Source organism: Hippocampus zosterae, chromosome 8 (assembly GCF_025434085.1).
Source record: "Hippocampus zosterae strain Florida chromosome 8, ASM2543408v3, whole genome shotgun sequence".
Taxonomy (NCBI): domain Eukaryota; kingdom Metazoa; phylum Chordata; class Actinopteri; order Syngnathiformes; family Syngnathidae; genus Hippocampus; species Hippocampus zosterae.
The window spans coordinates 24,496,367-24,514,435 of NC_067458.1; the positions used below are offsets into that span (position 1 = coordinate 24,496,367).

The window sequence follows — 18,069 nt, forward strand, 5'->3', positions numbered from 1 at the left end:
TTTCCACATGAGCGTTCTTTTCGGCTGTAGCGCCCCGTTGGAAAAGTTGTCCGGGCCGCCCCGTAGTTTGAAGCAAAGCTTTTCGCTCCAGTCCAGTTTGGAGAAGTTTTTGTAAGCTTCGATATGTCATCCTTTTCTTCCATTTTGGCAGTCCGACGTAGCAAATTCCAAAAAAGGATCGCACTTGACGCGCCTGGCGCCGCTGCGTAGAAGAAGAGCGCAACGTAGCTGTTTGCTCACCTACGCCCTCTTAATTGCGCCAGAGAACTGCCGTATCTGCCGCAACCTCTGCCTTTTCACTGCGCTTTGATTTCCCATCAGCAAATCTAAATATGTCACCACACCCCCCCCCCCTCCCATTAAACTTTCAAAACCATAAACCGGACTGTGGAAAAGCAGGTCAAATAAAGGTATCTGCAAACATTATGCTGCTGCCGGCTGGCTACGGTGCGCCCTCAAAGCTCTTGTCTTCCAGCCGCGGCCGCCATTCCAGCCAGAGCGGAGACGTTTTGTCCAAACACGCCGTCGGTGCGCCGGAGACGCAAGAGAAATGCCACGCATCCGCTTTTCGAGGTCATCGTAGGCCGCCACATGCTCGATTGACAGCGCTGGGCGTGCTTTCAGACCATTCAGGGACACAAAGGAGTTTTTCAGCATTTTGAAGCCCGGACACTTTTTTATTCAGTCCAATTTTGCCTGATCGATAGCAGTCCAAGTATTCAGTCACTCACCGATAGCGATGGACAGATAGCGCTCATACTTTTGCTACATCGACTTTCAATAATCCCAATGACAGATAATGTCTTCCTGACACGCGTCATGATGATGACGATGATGATGATGATGATGATTCACCTTCGCAGCGTAGCGCCAACTACAGGCAAGGAGCACTTACTCACGGTCGGATTTGAAGTATCGCCGGCCGGTACCGCCGACCTCAGAGAGCTCGGAATCGGTCCGCTCTCCGATCGGGTCACCGGCGAGGCCCTTTTCTTTCTTTGGCTGCGTCATGGTTGCATATTCGGGCTTCATGTTCCACAGTGGACGACTTAACACCGTGAGTACTCGTGCCGCCTTCCTGTGCGTCACGACGGCGAGCACGCGGTCATCGCGGCCGCGAGAAGCTTGCGTGTGGTTTTTGTGGGCGTTGCGATCAGGAAACCGCGTCAAACCCGTCCCGCGACTTCGCCATGCATCTTCGCATCCGACGATGCGGGTTTTCGGCCTTCCGGCCAGGGAGGCGGGTGGCGAGCGCGAAGGGGGCATTTACGAGCCTGGAATAGCGCCCTGCCGTGGCAAAAAGAAAGATGGGGCAAAACAAAGAAAACAATGGCAACAAAAAGCATCAGATGTGGCAGAATCAAGCGCTTTATTTGCGTGGAATGATGAAGACAAAGGAAAAAGCAAAGGCGTCCAAGCATCTTTGGACCCGTCAAATGTCATCTCGAACACAACAACACAAAGAGGAAGAAGTGCTGCGCTAGAAAAGGAAAAGGGGGGGGGGGCGGGGCAGCGCGACGAGCGTGCGTACACAAACGTCCTCGCTGCCACCGCACCGCGACGATGACGACGACGGCACAACAGCAACATCAACAACAACAACATCAACCAGCAGAGCTGTGCAATATAACGGGACGTACGATATCAAAGGTCTCCGTGAAATCGTTTTGGCAGTTGGATCCTCCCCCCGCCACTGCCCGCGATTTGTTTTCCTGCGCTTTGTAACACTGGAAGCGCTGCGTTGTAGCGTTGTAGCGTTGTAGCGTTGTATTTCTTTCAATTCCCAACGGCTGTTTTGCAACCGTCTCCATGCCATGTTTGATTTCTCTCTTTGGAGAAGTTGCGCCGTCTGTCTCAGATTTGCAATTGGGTCACAAATGGAGGAAACTGCCAGGAATTTCATTGCACCGCTCCGAGGACAACGCGACGGCACAAATTTCTCACTTTGCGTTTCGCTCACTGCCTCAAAGGCCCGGAAGCTAACGTCAAAGCTAACGCCGGAAACAAAGAGAGGTCAAGTTGGAAGCTAACTTCACAAGCTAACATTGGAGCTAATGTCGGAAGCTTCCTCGACGCTAACACGAAGGGTAACGTCGGAGGCTCATTTTGACGCAAACTTGGGCATCTGACGTCGGAAGCCAAGAGATCTTCCTTTTAACGTCAACGCGCAATGCTAAGCGCCAAAAGGTAACTCCCGAGAGAAAATGAGCCCGTCGTCGCTCACGTTAAAGGTGACGTTGGAAGCGTTGCGGCTAAGAGTGAAACTAACGTCAAAGGTTAACCTGGGAAGCTGAAACTGGAAGCTAACGTTGGGCGCTAACGTCGGAAGCTAGCTCAAGAGCTTGACTTCAGAAGCTAACGCTGAAAGTTAATGTTGGGGAGCTAACGCCGAAAGCTAAGGTGAGAGAACGCAGGCAGCTGGTTTCAGAAGCGCACTTAACGGATCAAACTGCTGTTGGTTTTCCTTCACTCTAAGGACAGAGGTCATAATGTCGGAAGTTGACTTTACAAGCGAATGACACGTGGCGCGCGTGAGTCGGAAGCGATTCATCGCGTGACACGAGGGAGGGAGCTGGACGCACGACGTGGAGGTGTCAACGATTTTCGGGGGTTGCGGTGGATGCGCTCAAGTGCGACCGCGTCACGAAAACGGGAACCGGCGACACAGCCGAGCTGGGTGAGACGATCGTCACAGCAGGTTTTGGGTGAGGTCTTTTTTTTTTTTTTTTTAGGGACCGACCCCGAGAAGGCAATGCCGGTCACGTGCTAACTTTGGTTGCCAGGAAGTGCGAGTGTTTGCATCAGCAACGTTGTCTCGGCTCCTCTTGGGAATTCGCCGGATGAGCACAATGGAAGACGACGGTTCTGCGCGGCCTTCCCATGAATCCCGGCGGAATTCCAGGCGGGCCATCCGATTGGCCGACCGTCGGTCCGGCAAAACGGCTGTCTGATCTCGGCCCGCGGGCATGAGTGAGCCCGGCCCGAGCCCCGACCCCCCCCTGGCCTCGCTCCGTGCCTCTCCTCGCCGTCTCCATTGTTCCGATCCAGATTCGCCACGGTCGGCGACGCGGCGCCCAATGCCGTCTCTGCCTGGAACTCCTCTGGGATTCATAAGAATGCCGCCGCATCACGGAGCGAGCGCGGCGCTCCCAATAGGGACCTCCCCCCACCCTTCTTCTTTGTATTTTTCTTTTTTCAGGTTCCTGCAACAACTGATTGTCATCAACATTGTTTGCCTCGGTTCACATTTTCAGGACGATTGGCTCCACGAGCTGCATTAAGTTCATGAAATGGATCATTTGCTTCTCGAGTCGTCTTCGGCGGCCGCGTTAGCCGTTAGCTCGTCGGACAAATCCGATGGGCTGCGGCGCCGGCTCGCTAAGGGGACCGAGTCAAGTCTGGAGCAAATGGTTAGCTGGTTGTCGTTCGGTTGGCCGGCTAGCGCTGAGCCACGCCGCTCCAGTTAGCGAGAGAAGACGCCGCTCGCTTTTCAGGGCTAATGAGAGCCTAGAGGCTAGGCTCACAGGTGTTCTATCGACAGGTCAAAAGAACCTCTTCTGCGCTGCGTGTTCACGTGAGGTCAGTTGATCAAATATTCCTTCCGCCACCAAGCTGACGTTGGTTAAGGCGCAGCAACGACGACCGCTCTAAGCGGCCACGGGACAGCGCTAGCTTGCTGAGCATTAGCCATTAGCTCAGCCGCCAACTCCAACAACAGAGTTAGCCGGACCACTCCCGGAGCCGCTCGCGCCGACCGTTAGCCATGTTGCTCATCTGACCAAAGTTGGCCAGCTGCCCCGGGGGGAAGTGGGGGGTGGATGAGGTGAAGGTGGACGAGGAGTCCACTGATGGCGAGAGGTGATGAGGTGGAGCTTACGTAAAAGGAAGCGGCCACATCATGTGACTAACTACATCATCACTAACGCTACGACATGCACGTGTTTCATATTGTATACTCATGTACGTATGTATATGTTCATATCTACACATGAGCAGGCGAGCCACACCCCCTGACGCTAAGTGCTTGTATTGGGCCGTGCCTCTTGGAGGGCGGCCAATCGTGGAGGGCCACGCCCCTTCGACATGATCTGGCAAACGCCGGGAAGAAAAGAAGGGAAAGCGACGATGTCAAGAAAAAAAAAAGGCCAAAAAACATGTCGATGCTAAAATTCACCAAAGCGAAATCAAACATGTACAAAAAAAGCCCCCCAAAACAAATATGTACAGACATATTTTTAAAAATGTGTTTCAAAAATACAGTCAGCCCTCGCTCTTGGGGGCCTGGACCTGCTGCAAACACCAAATAGTTGGCATATCGCAGATGCTCCTGCCGCAAAATGGAAAAAAACCCTCCGAATTTTGGAGATTAATTGATGAAAGCATGAATAATGTAAAAATCACCTACGTAGCAGAGACCTGATCATGCCTCAAAATGGCTCCCAGTTCCAATTGGATATTTCTGAGAAAAATGACCCCCCCCCCCACACACACACCAAATTCTTGCACAAAAGCGGCCTTCGCAGCAATGCTTTTGTTGTTGATGCGGCGAGGTACTTTTGCTGATGTACTCGTGTACTCGAGTACTCGAGTCATCCAGACGGTTGGCGGCGAGGGCTGACTGTAGCTGAAACTCCCAAAGCGCTTCGCGAAAGTGAAAGATGCGCTCGTTTGGCAAAAGTCCAAGCGAGCGACAACTTTGAAAGGGAGCGACACCATCCCAAAAATATCATCTGAGCGATGGTCACCATCGTCTCCCAATAAGAAGAATCCCAATCAAAGTGATAAAGATGATAACAACGACAGCGTCCGTTTTGTCTTTGCGCATCCTGTTTTAGAGTCCAGAGGTGCCGGCGGACTTTTTGGGGGGCGGGAGGGGAACAAAAAAAAACAGCTTGGAGCTTCCAAACATTGCACGTTTTCCTCATCTCCACTTTCGTGCAGGATGAGGATATTTCATATTCCGATATTTCATATTGGAATATGGGGAGGCCGAAGAAGAGGTCAGGTCAGGTGACAACCGGCAATGCGGCAACAATGCCCGTCCACTCGCAGATCCTTCCGGAGAGTGCCCCCCCCAGTGGGCGGAGTCATCAAGCAGCACTCAGTCAACAAACCCCGCCCGCTCTCAGCGCTTTCCCAAAAGGGGCGGAGTCGAAAGTGGGTCATAAGCTGGTGATAAGACTCCTCCCTTCAATGAGGAGGAGGAGAAGGAGGAGGCGGGGACACAGCAAAGGCTGGGAGTTGTCGGGTTAGGCCCCTCCCCCGCAAGACAGAGGGAACCTTTCCAGGTTTGGGAGGCGAGGCCGTGGCCCTCGACCCCATCCCCGAGCCACGCCGAGGCCGACGGCCAGGCGGGCGCTGGTGGGCAAAGTCAGGCGCGGGAAGGCGGGGGCGTGTCAACGTGGGCGGCTCCGGGGGCGGGACCGGGTGTAGCCTCGGGTGGCGTCCTTATCCCAGGTACCACTGGAAAAAAACAACAAAAAAAATCATCAATCATCGTCGCTCGTTAGGACGCTCTCGAGTGTCCCGCCGAGTTTGTCTTGAGGATGTCTGGTTGCTCGGGGCGACCGGAGGGCCCGCCCGCCACCGCCATTGCCGAGGTAACCGCAACACACCGCCCCCACCTTGCGTTTCCCTTTTCTTTACATTCAGCGCACGCGCGCACACGCACGCTTCTAAACAATCGTTTGGAAAATGCATTCTGCGAAAAAGTCAAAGCAAAAGTTTGTGATCAAGTGTGTGCGTGTGCGTGTGTGTTGCAGTCTGTCTGCAGACTGGTTGTGATTGACTGTGTGTGTGTGTGTGTGAGAGACAGAGGAGAAGAAGAAGAGTGGAAGGTTAGTTTTTAATCAATACAACTTGCTGACATCGGGACTTTTCTTCCTCGCTCTGCACTGCAGACTGTCCTGAAAACACACTCCCCATGAGTGCCTGTGTGTATGTGTGTGTGTGTGTGTGTGTGTGTGTGTGTGCATGTGTGTTTGTAGACATGTTGGTGGTCGGCTGTAAAGGAGCATGATCATGCTCATACAAAATAAGTCAACATGACAACAAGAAGGAGCTTAATGACGCTTTAAGTCGTTAACAAAGCATGCTAATGCTAAGTGTGTACGTGTGTGTGTGCGTGTCCAAACTGATGTTGGGGTCTTCCCGTTCAAGTGAAGACAAGCACTCTCTTTCTCTCTCTCAGTCTACAACACCCCCCCCAGTGCTCAGCTGAGTCAGCATGTCTTGCACGCACGCACAGTCACCTTGAAAACGTCCACATAGTGAAACACGCGCACACACACACACACGCACACGCACGAACAAACACACTTTCACGACATGTCTGTGACACGATGTCATTTAACGAGGCCGCCGCACTTTTCCTCATGCTCACAGGGCTCTTAACCAGGAAGTATGTATGTGTGTGTGCGTGTTGGCATGATGGAGTGCCAACTCCCCACCCTCAAACCCCCCCCCTTCCTACTTTGTCCCGATGGGCAACGGCCACGGTCACCCACAGCAACCGCCTGGCTGAACGCATCGGGCAATGTGCCTGCTCCCTCACAAAGAAATGGCCATCTGACCCCCCCCCCCACCCCCCGCCCCCCCACGGCACCCACAGACCTGGGCGAGAACACCCCCATACACACACACACACACACTTAGCTGGCCGCTGTTAGCATTTTGGCATTCTTGTTGGTGGTGGGTGGCTGGGGGGGGGGGGTGTCGTGCAAGCGACATGGGCCTTTACCTGCGGCTGCTGCGGGATGTTGAAGGCGGGGTCTCGCGGCCCCACGCTCACAAATCGCTGGGCGGGAGAGCCGGCGGGCGGGGCCGAATACGCTGAGGAGCACATGGAAAAGATCCAAAGTCACTTTCGGGTGACTTTCCAACGGCCGAGACCGACGCCAAGCGTCGCTCAGCGCAAAGACGAAGGCCGAAGGCCGAGCCGCGCGCTTAACGTCGCGTCGAGGAACCATAACGACGCGACAAATGAGCAAAGCAAGTCTTCCACCACGCGCGCGCGGGTACTCACTCGGCGACGACGGCGAGTTGCCCCCCACCTCGGCCGAGGAGCTGGCGGGCGGCTTGGCCTCGACGGGCAGCGGGACGGGCCGGGCCATGGGTGGCGGCGGAGGAGGGGGCAGCATGGGCGTGGCCAGGAAAGGATTGGGGACTTTTCCCTGGGAGCTACCATTAGGCTGTCGCAGATGGGGAGAGGAGGGGGGGGGGGGGGGGTCAATAATACGTCTTTCTGAACACACACACGCGCAAATACTGCACGACATCCCTCCGGAGAGAAAAGGTGCGATTTTCTGCGGGCGCATGCGCGTTCGTGCCTCGGCGGCCGTTTGCGCCTGCGCCGTGCCTTACGTTGAGGAAGCCCACCTGTCCGGCCGTCTGGGCGGAGTCGGGACACACCAGCTGCACAAAGTCCTTGAGGGGGTCCTGCGGGTGGTACCTGATGGCGGCGTGCGAGAAGTACGAGGCGGGCTGCTGCAGGATGGGCGACGACGAGAAGTGCAGGCCGGAGGGCGGCGCGTGCGGGCTGGCTGCGGACAGGCAGACGGGGGGGGGGGCCCGCGTCACAAAAGCCGGGGAGGGGCGGACGCTCGGCGCCGGCACTCCAAATCGCCTCAAATTGGACATGCGCCGCAGTTTCCTGGTCGTGCGTGCGTGTGTCTGGATGCATGCGCGCGGGGCGGAGGCACAGTCGGGCGAGTGGGCGTGGGAAGGAAGGGAAAAAGAATTGGAAGGGAAGAGGGAAGGAGGGGGCGGCTGAGCCCCCGCGGGCGATTCCGGGTGCAATTTGCACGTTGGCCCGTGTGGCTTTTCTCCGGGTACTTTGCCGACGTTCCCAAAACATGCGCGGCGGGTGAACGGAACGCTTGAAAAACGCGATTGTCGGGCGACCGCTTGAGGGTGTGAAGATGGCCGGGAGGGGGGCCCTCCTGAGGATCGAGCGGCTCGCATGACGCAGGAAAGGAAGGTGAGGTGAGAAGGAAATATTTCTTTACCTTGGCGAGAGATGAAGGAGCTAGCTAAGGAGCCGCGTAGCTTGTATGCTGCTTTCCCGGAGAGCAGAAACGAGACAAGCCCGCAAGAACAACAAGAACAAGAAGAAGAAGAAGAAGAAGAAGAAGAGCAGCGTGAACATTGCACACATGAACCCATCACGCCAGCGCACACGCACAGACGTGTGTGTGTGTCGGGGGGGTCGTTGGCATCCCGTCATCAAGCATGAACGCGCGCGTTGCCACGGCGACGCTACCTGGCTCCTCGTGCCAGCTGCCGGCCTGGCTGACGCTGCCCGGCGAGCGGCCCTGAGTCGGGTAATACGAGTCCTCGCCGGGACTGTCGGCGTCCTCCTCCATGCACTTGATGCGCTTGGCCGAGCTGAACACACGCACGCGCCGCCCAGCGTTAACTCTTGCTTGAAACGGGACTTTTGCACGCGGGACCGTTTCAAAATGCTGCAATTTTGCCTCTCGGCCACGCCCGCAATACCTGGGCCGGCCTCCTTTTTGGGGAGGAAAGCGAGGAAAGCGCGGCGGCGCACGCGGGCGTACCTGGACGAGGAGGAGGTGCTGGGCAGGGGCCTCCTCATGGCGCCGGGGCTCATGCCGTAGTAGGACGAGCCGTCCAGGTCGGCCAGCGAGAAGTTGGGACCCGTGCCGGCGGCGATGGGAGCTGACAAACACACGCGCACTTCAGCATCCCACAGCAAGACCACATTTTGATGGGCGCCGCTCGAGCGGGTGGCCGTGCAGCAGCGCATCGCTTGATACCTTTTTTTTGGGGGGGGGGCGGCAAGGGGCAGCATCTATTGGACATCAGGTGTTTGTTTACTCAATCGGGCCAAAACCTCGACACGCACCCAGAACCACAGACAACCCCCCCCACCCCCGACCCGGCTCGCCGCTCCCCCTCCCCCATCGGCGCTTTATTGACGGCGCGCAGGCTGCTGTGATGAAAGGAGGACGAGGAGTCCCGGAAGAGCCGCCGGCCAGGCGGCACTTTTCCGCACACCTCAGCGCCGTCCATCCATCACTCGGGCCCGCCGCTCGCTTGCGTGGAGAGCGAGGCGCGCTTGCCGCCGCGTTCGGCCGAGAGTGCGTGGTGCGCGTTTTCCTTCAGGTCAACTTTTGCCCGCTTGCTTGTTTTTGCAGGGGTGCGCAGGCGCGCCTTCGTCCATCTTTTGGCAAAGGGAACATACGCGCGGCCGACTGCTGCGCCAATGTGGCCGACGGAGGAGGAGGAGGAGGAGGAGCAAGTCCAGGCGGCGCATACATTCAGTCAAGTGACCAATTACACTAAGTACACTACATCACTGACCCCCCCACCCTACACCACCGCCACCTCTGCGCTGCTTTAATAGAATATTGATCCACACACACACACACACGCACACACTGAGTGTAGTGGCCTGCCAATGAATTGTGTAATGTCTGAACAACGCCAAGGTCACCTGATGCGTAGCGGCGAGAATTTCCATGCGTCCGCTCCGAGTTGTCCTTATTCACGTGTTGAGCTCACGTTTGTTCGCCAACCGTCTCGCCTTCTTGATGCACTTGAATGTGCGCTCGCACTCATGCACGCACCCCACCCCCACCACCCCCCGCAGTGGAATCCCGAAGTTTCCCACACAGCCGCATCGCTGCGGATCTGCCGACCAACATGCACGCCCACACACATTCAGGAGACGCTGTGTGTCTTGTCTACGTTCACGCCGGTGTGTGTGTGTGTGTGTCACCCAAAGTCAAACTTTTCCAACACACACACACAAAAAGTTTGGGTGTCACACGACGCCGCCCCCCGACCTGAATGATGGTTGCTGTGACAACGTACGTCGCTTGTGACTCGGGCCCAAGTGCTCCGACATCATCACGCGCACCCAATCGGCACTCAGAAAGTAAGCGATTGAGTGAGTGAGGCTCTGTGGGGCCTTAATGAGGGGCCGCGCGGGGACGACGACCTTTAAAAAGTGCACACGAGCACGACCGACAGAGACAGAGAAAGAGAGAGTGATCTATGTCAGCCTGTCGATCGCCGCCGCTGCTGCACGCCACTGGAAAGTGGCCGTCAGCATCCTGGCGGCCCCACCCCCCTGCCCGGGCCCGCCTACCGGCACCACCGCGCCATCCATCTAGCGCGCGCACGCATACGCACTCGCACGCGCGCCCGTTGAGCGAGAAAAGGTGTCGGTGCTTTTCTTACTCTGTGAGACTCGTACAAGTTCGGAAACGGTAAAAACTCCTGGAGTGACAAAAGTGTCCTGGAAACTCAGATGACCTGAAACACATACAAGAAAGATTTCTGTTACCATGAATGATAGCAAGAATCGTCCTCCTTTTCACCATTGCAAAGTGTGGCTTGATCGCGCATGCAAGCAGTCGAAGCGTGGGTCCCGTGGCACATGAGTGCCCCCCGCTGGACGGGAGGACATGGCCTGGGAGATGGGGAATGACTCGCTACATTTGGTGTGTTCATGCGTTGGGGTGGAGACTCACCGTTCTCGCTCTGCTCTTTCATGTCCGCCTCGCCGGCCTGGTTTGGGCTCTCTGATTGGCCGCCCTCTGCAAGCACAACACACACACACACACGTGTGAAGCTTGTGACTCGGTCACGCAGAGCGAAGGTCGCGACCCGGCAAGAGGCTCGCTCGCAGCCCCCCCCCGTCAATCGATGGCATCAAAGAAATATTCCAAATAGGAAAGCTGCTTCCTGCTGAGGGCGCCGGCGAGAAGCGATACAAAGACGACCGCGCGCGCGCACGCCAAACGACAGGTGGCGCTGCCACATGCACCCGCGCACGCACAATACACAAATGTGCATCCAAAGTCACAATGAACAATTGTGGGAAAAGTCCCGCTCGGAACACAACTGACAGGCCTCCTTTTGGCTGCCTCCATCAGAGCTTGCTGCACACACACACAAACACACGCACACACACATTCTTTGGATTGGATACTGTGAGCGTGCGGCGCTTGAGCAACCTAAAACAAAAAGCATCAGTGTCACCATGACAACAGGAGGAGGGTGGTGTGTGTGTGTGTGTGTGTGTGTGTGTGAGAGAGATGGTGGGGGGTGATGAGTGCATGTTGGAGGGCACTTTCACACACTGCCCCCCCCCCCTCCACTCCATCCAAAACCCAGTACGGACTAATTAAATAAGGCGTGGGAGCAGAGTGGCCCATCTGCACCCGACATCGCCTTCAACAGGGAACCACACACACACTTCAAAATAAAAGCCTCTTGTGCTTCAGCAAGCTTCAAAGTAAAAGCAGGCCTTTTCATGGAGTGGGTGTGCATGCCAGCGAGTTGTTGTTTTTTTTTTTTCCTTGGGTGTCTCGTGCCCATGTGTGAGTAAAAGTGTGTCTTGCACGTTTGCTGTGACTGGCCACGAAAAGGAAAGCTCACGGAAGGCATCCGAAGGAGGCCCGATTTTGCGGGGAGCTCAGCTTTGCTTCGATCTCCACACGAGCGAGGCGTCCATAGCCCAAAATCCCATCAGGCTTTGCTTCTCGGGCCTTCCCCCCCCCCAGTGCTCACACAACACCAAGCATCAAAACCAACGCACCCCGCTTTTCCTCAAATGAGCAGACGCGCGCGTACGAGTCGGGCCCCGGCAGGCGTACGTCGCCCACAGTCGAATCCGAGGACCGCAAAGACTCGGAGGAACTCGACGAGTCTTTGCAATGGAATAGTTGACCGAGTTGAAAGCGCCCCCTCCTTTTTTGGGGTGGGCAAGCCTCTGCGATCAAGACCTGACATCTTCCTCATCCTCATCCTCATCATCTCCATCTTCATCCTCGGGATGGCCTGGCGCCAGACACGCACGCCGGCAGACACAACAGCACCTCCCCCGAAATAAATCCGAGCCGCCATTTTGACGTCGCCGAGCGGCCGCCATTTTGTGGGAGCCTTTTGATTGACGGCGGACGCGCAAGACGAGCAACACGATGCACGCAGGATTGACTATTGTGTGTGCGTACGTGTTTGGCTGAATCAGCCTCAAATAACGCAAGCAGCGGTTTTCTCACAATTTGAACGGACTCTCCCCACGCCATGGTCCGCGCGTGCGTGTGTGTGTGGGGGGTGGTTGATGTACTTGGAGTTAGAAGAGCATTCGTTGTCAAGACCCCCCCGAAAAGATGAGCAGCGGCCTGAGGACATGCGAGGATGAAGTTTTCATTGTATTTTTTTTTGCAAAGCCTTTTGAGAAGAAGCCCAATTGGATGTCGTTCGTTCAAGTCTGGCGGGCGGAAAGCGCCACGGCCTCCGCTCGGGTCGTCCTTTCATCCGAGCGGGCTGAGCCGGACAGACAGGGGAAGAGCGGCAAAGAGCTTTTTGCGGCCGACGGCGTGAAGAGCAAAGTTGGGAGCCCGAGCCGCAAGATGCTGACGCGGCAGCGGTGCCGAGCGCACGCACGCGCGCGCGTCACTGGGCGGAGTCCCATTGATGAATGTGCGCATCGATCGCTCGCTGCAGCTTCACTTTCCCTAATGATCCAAAGTCCCTAATGGAGCGCACGCGCGCCCCTGCGCGCCCCTCCCTTCCTCTTTTTCTGTTTAATCTTCCCGACGCCGCGTCGCTCGGACGCCCGCACGCGCAATCGCCGCCACCTTGGCCGCGGGTCAGCCCCCCGCCCCCCTTTTCCCATATCACGTGAGCCTCCTTGGCACCGGCCGGAAAACACGACAACAACTGTGCGCTTCCCATTCTCCATATTTCATGCGGACAGATGAACAAATGACAAATTGATGCATTAGGAGATCAGGTGGAATGGGGGGGGGGGGGGGGGGATGCAGGCGGCGACGAAGGAGGCTCCCATCTGTACTGGCATTTGTACAGCAGGAAGGGCCCCAGGAGGGGCCCCAGGAGGGGCCCTAGGAGGGGCAGTGGTGCACCTAAAACCGTCTGGACGCCAATGTGGGAGCTATGCGAGATGCGGGATTCGAACCCAACAGCATGAGGCAACAGGGACCAGAGAGTCCACGCCGGGCAACCGGCGTGGCGGGGGTCCACAAGGGGACCGCGAGGTGAGGCGAGAAGCGCGAGCGGTGACGGTGCAGGGCCGCTCGGCTTCCTCAGGACAACTTCTACGTGCGGTGGAGCTGGTGAATTTCTCCATCTGGTAAAGCATAGGTGTCAAAGGTCGGGTGGCGGAGGGCCGCCGCCCCGCACCTTTTCCAAGTCTGACTTGGTTAAGTTTGCCACCTATGTTGTCAAGTGTCGGCGGGGCCGCAACAAGTCACCCATGACGATGACCATCTGCCGCATCATCAGTTAAGAGCCGCGCGGCGGGGAGCGGGCGCCCGGGCAGTCTCGTGAATGCCGGCGCGCCGCCGTGACTCGGGCCGCCCGGAAACGGAAGCGGACGTTTCTCTCGCGACGGCCGCCTTCCCAGGAAAAACAGACCGTGACCACGCCGCCGCCACAAGGTCGCACGTCAGCCTCATTAGCGACATGCATGACACCATTGAGCTCTTCGGCACATCAAAACACGCGCCGGGTCGGAATAGAAACCACTCGTCTGCTCCAACAAAGCATTTTCCTTTTTTGAGCGCCTTCCTCCATTTTTCTTGACTTCTCATTCTTGAAATGATTTTTTTGGTCAACAAGAAATGACGAGTCGTCGGGGGTGCGGGAGCGCTCGCATCCCGACGCCATCGGTCGGCTATTTGGCGGAGGCCGTGGCCTCGGATGACCGCGTTGATGTCGGCGTTCCCGCGCGCACGCAAAAGAGCAAAGTGGGTCAGCGACGCTCACGTGGCCGCCGGCTCATCGACGACACGCAATCGGCAACAATTGATCCGCAAACACGACGCAAACCAATGGACTCCCCACCCCACCCCCCTCCCCCCATCAAAGCCCACCGCGACTCGTTTCATTTGCCGTCCACAAACACGGCCGCCTGCCGCGGGAACATCGATCCTCACCGGCTGCGGCCAAAAAACGGCGACGCCTGCGTGCGACCGCAGAGGCGCGCACGCGGCCGGCGGCGCTCCAACATCTGCGTTGGCCGTGAGCGTCTTTGCAGCAATTACAACAATCGATGGGGAGAGGCAGCGCCAGCCTTTCTTCCTGTGTGAGGGCTGCATCTAAATTATGAATAGCACGCACATCCACAACTCCACCCGTCTACAAATCAACTTTGACCTGTGAGCTGTAGCCCACCGTGTGTGTGTGTGTGTGTGTGTGTGTGTGTGCACCAGCAGCAGAGTGTGCCACAGGTTAATGAGGCGTTATTGACTGATTGTCCTCAGCTAACCACTAAAACAGGCGCACGCACACACACACACACACACACAGACGTCTTCATGTGCACTCCCTCACTCCCAGACCGAAACTGTTCCACAAACGGAAACACCGATGCACACTTGTTCTGAAGCAGTGACACCCCATCGTGTCTCTCAGACACCCCCACACCCACGCAGAGGCGTGCAAGTGTTTTAAGAATGAAGGGTTGCAGCCCGCCAGAAGGCAAACGCTCCACCGACTTGAATTCCTTCATCCTGGCGGCCTCTCAGGGAGCGAGAAAGGAGGTCTTACGAGGGGGATGGGGGTGCGCACCATCTGCTTTAGGCGATGGGATTTAAGGAGCAGGGAGCAGGGGGAGGGGGGAGAGAAAAGTTGAGGGGGCTTTTCATGTTGAAGTACTTCCTGTTGTGTGTTAGCCCCGTGGCGACTTGCAGCAACACAAGCTTTTCCTGTTCTTTGACACCCCCCGCCGCTCCTCTTTGCAAATTTCGGTCGCCCGGTCTTCCCAGCACTTTCCATTTACGGCCAAGCGGCGGGGTGTGGGGGGGGGCGCCCTTGCGGCCTTTTCGCTCCTTTTCGACAAACATGGCCTGAGCCTCAACACCTTCGGCAAACCAGGCAAAAAAAAAAAAGGCGGGGCCTCGGAACGCTCGAGAAAAACGATTTGGTCTGGGGGGTGTGGCGCTTCCCTTCAGGGGGGGGGTAGCGGCCGCCGCCGATGACGACGACCTTTGACGACGACCTTTGACTCTGGTGAGCGCGTCAACTTGTTGGAGGCCCCGCAGGAGGCGCTGAAGTCGGCGGGCCGGGGGGGCCGTGCATCATGTTTACTGGCTGTTTACTTCCTAAATTGTTCTTCCCGCGACCTGCGTGCCTCCGTGGGGTGGAGGGGAGGGGGGGGGCTGTCAGATGTCTCCTTTGAGTTGGTCGGGAGGGCGGGACTCGGCGAGAGGGGCTGCGGTTAAGGGGCGGGTTTCCTGCGGGGGTGTCAAGTGTCATCGCCATCGGGCGGAAGTTGACAAGACGTCTGAAGTTGACCTCTTGAACAACGAAGACGGTGAGCTTCACCACACACACACACACACACACGCACACACACACACACACACACACACACGCACACACACGCACATATAGTTAGCGCCCCACCCATCCCTGCTGCATCCTTGAAAGGCGGCGTGACCCGAGGACACGGAGGGTGGGGCCAAATGAATTGCTCTGCCGACCATTACGAGAAGGAGGAGGAGGAGGAGGAGGAGGACCTGTCCTACCTGCGCTGACTCAGCAGCCGCGCTCAGTCCATCCGTCTAATGGACGGAGACTCAATTTAATTAGCGGGAAGCCGCAGCGCAGGCGCGATCCCTCGTCTGGGCGCGCGCGCGCAGGCGGGCGGGCGGGCGGCCCTTCTGCCGTCCTTGTGCGCAAAGCGGCCCCCGTCGGCGGCACGACGCCGATCGCCCATCGCAACGCTGCTTCCTTTTGCGGCGGAGGGCGACTCTTGAACATCAGACGGCCCCTCCCCCTTGCGCCCCGATCAATAATGAAGAGCTAACATCTGACGAGCGGCCGCGGGCCGACAACAACGCAACGGTCGGCGTTCTGCGTCTTCTTTCACCTGCCGGATGCGGGCCCCCAAAAAGAATCCTCCCCCCCCCCCCCCCCCCCCCCCGCATCATCCGCATGTGGACTGGAGTGAACTCGGTGACACTTTGTGGAAGCAAAGCACGCATGGCGCTTGGCCTGGGCCCAAATTCACATTGAAGAGCGAAATCCCTGCTCTTGAAATCCCCGCCGCCGTGTTGATTTTCACCCAATGGCTTCGGCAACGCACCGAAAAACCACGGCGGCGAGCTATTTGCAGCGAGGGCCCGCGGCCTGCGCCGCCGAGGCCCTCGGGGACATCGCCCGGTCTGGAAGAGAGCCTCTCATCGACAAAAGACGGATGTTTCTTTTCTTTTTTGGGGGGTGATGGGGGGGCAATCGGCCTCGAAAGCGACTTTGCTGATCACGTGAACGGAGCGGCGGCGTCGCCTTGGCGACAACAAAAGACGACAACAAGAAATGATTGCGGAAGCCCCGCCCACCCGAGGTCAGCCAAGGAAAGCCGTCGCCTCTCCGCGGAAGGATTGTAAAAAGGAGGGGGGACTGACCTGCGTGGACAAAGTAGGCCAGGTAGAGGTCCAGCTCCTTGACGGAGACGCCGATGTGGTGCGGCTGCACGCAGAGGCCCGGGTTGGCGCAGCGCGGCGACTTGACCAGGCGCTCGCCGTCGGTGCTCTCCAGCGGCACGCCCTTGAAGAGGATGACCATGACCAGGTCCAGGCGCCAGACCTTGTCGGCCTGCCGCAGGCAGTCGATGCGGCGCATCTTGCCCTTCTGGTCGGGGTTGGACAGCACGCAGCAGGGCGCCTTCTTGGCCGTCACGCTCAGCACAAAGTCCTCGCGGAACTCGGGGCGGATGTCCTTGCGCAGCTTGGCCAGCAGGCGCGAGGCCCACTTCTGCTTGACCTCGGGCTTCTCGCCCAGGAGCTCGTCTTTCACGCCGCGCTCCTCCTCCTTGGACATGCGCTTCTCGTGCTTCTTGAAGTACTTGCGCTTGCGCGCCTGCAGGTTGAACCACGTGTAGGCGAAGGCGCGCACGTGCGGCAGCAGCGCCTCGATGAACGGGTGGAACTCGTCCTGCGCAAACGACAAGGGGCGGAGGGTCAGTGGCGCGGACGCCTACCCACGGAAAACGCCCTTGCTTTTTACGCTCTCCCCCCGTCCCACAAACTGGAGCCAAAGCGACGGAAAGTGGCCTTCCGACTCAGCGGCCTCAAGTGACCCACAAACTCTTCAAATTGGCACGTGAAAAAGCACAAATGTTGGCGGAACGCTGCGGGAAGAAAGTCGAGAGCCCCCCCCCCCCCACTCCCACCCCCACACAAACACACCATCGTGGATTTCAGAATGGTTTTTTACCGACTACCTTCTGCCCACCGTTTCCTTTGGTGCAATTCCGCTCTAGGCCTGCAGGTGGCGACGCATTATTTTGTTTGAAAGTGTCCATTTTGAAAGAAGAAGAGCGAAACCCGGAAGAGGTTTTGTTGAAGAACCTCGACCGTTTGGTCACGCTGACGCCTGCGGCAATCGACGGCTTCCGCACATTCTTTTGAGAACGGCATCACTGGATGTTGTCAAATGGGGGGGGGGAGCTTTTGTTTGACTCCAGTCACACCGACGGATCACTTCCGTCTGTTTGCACAACGACACCAAATTTCTCTCATTTGAGGAAATGACCTTGAGTAGGTTTGGCAACAGTTTTTTGCAAATTGGGCTTTCTCGTTTACCCCGAGCGATGGGGGTCGAAGGGGTGGGGGGCGTTCACCGTGTCCTGGAGGTCTTGAAAGAAAAAAAAAACGCAGGCTGCCACTGAAGGAGGAAAAAGCCAAAATGTCAACATGAGGATGAAAGAAGTTGAGAGCGTCGGGCATCGCAGCCCCCACCGCGCCCTCCCCCAAACAGGCCTCAATCCAACACAACGACGCATTGTTCCCTGTTGGCATACATCCAAGCGGTCGCGGTTTCTCTCCGAGTGCCACCCGACAACACACACACACACACACACACACACACACACACACACACATTGCAAGCGTGGGTGTCGGTGGTCGCGAGATTCATTCATGACGTGGCGGCGTTTCACTTCCTGGCTCCCCCCGAACATGCATGACGCCATTGACACCATCGCCACCGTGAGCGGCGCCTTCCGGCCATTTCCACGTGACCACCGCAAAAACCTCACGAAGACGCAAACACGCGAGAGCGCAGATCAAT

General features: G+C 57.4%; 1 protein-coding gene across 5 annotated transcripts in view; it reads right to left on the bottom strand.

Moving 5' to 3' along the window:
• Positions 1 to 1,350: 1,350 nt before the first annotated feature.
• nfia (nuclear factor I/A) overlaps positions 1,351 to 18,069 on the bottom strand; it is a 29,667-nt gene continuing 12,948 nt past the window's right edge. For 2 of the 5 annotated variants that reach the window (XM_052073998.1, XM_052074002.1), the window contains exons 2-11: positions 16,404 to 16,932; positions 10,500 to 10,565; positions 10,207 to 10,281; positions 8,559 to 8,679; positions 8,261 to 8,385; positions 8,007 to 8,057; positions 7,363 to 7,541; positions 7,025 to 7,190; positions 6,740 to 6,831; positions 1,351 to 5,463 (exon numbers count right to left, since the gene is read on the bottom strand). In XM_052073998.1, the coding sequence (XP_051929958.1) occupies positions 5,449 to 5,463; positions 6,740 to 6,831; positions 7,025 to 7,190; positions 7,363 to 7,541; positions 8,007 to 8,057; positions 8,261 to 8,385; positions 8,559 to 8,679; positions 10,207 to 10,281; positions 10,500 to 10,565; positions 16,404 to 16,932 (1,419 nt within the window). In that variant the 3' untranslated portion in view covers positions 1,351 to 5,448. The remainder of the gene's footprint in view (positions 5,464 to 6,739; positions 6,832 to 7,024; positions 7,191 to 7,362; positions 7,542 to 8,006; positions 8,058 to 8,260; positions 8,386 to 8,558; positions 8,680 to 10,206; positions 10,282 to 10,499; positions 10,566 to 16,403; positions 16,933 to 18,069) is intronic. The other 3 variants (XM_052074000.1, XM_052073999.1, XM_052074001.1) reach the window with 3 other exon arrangements.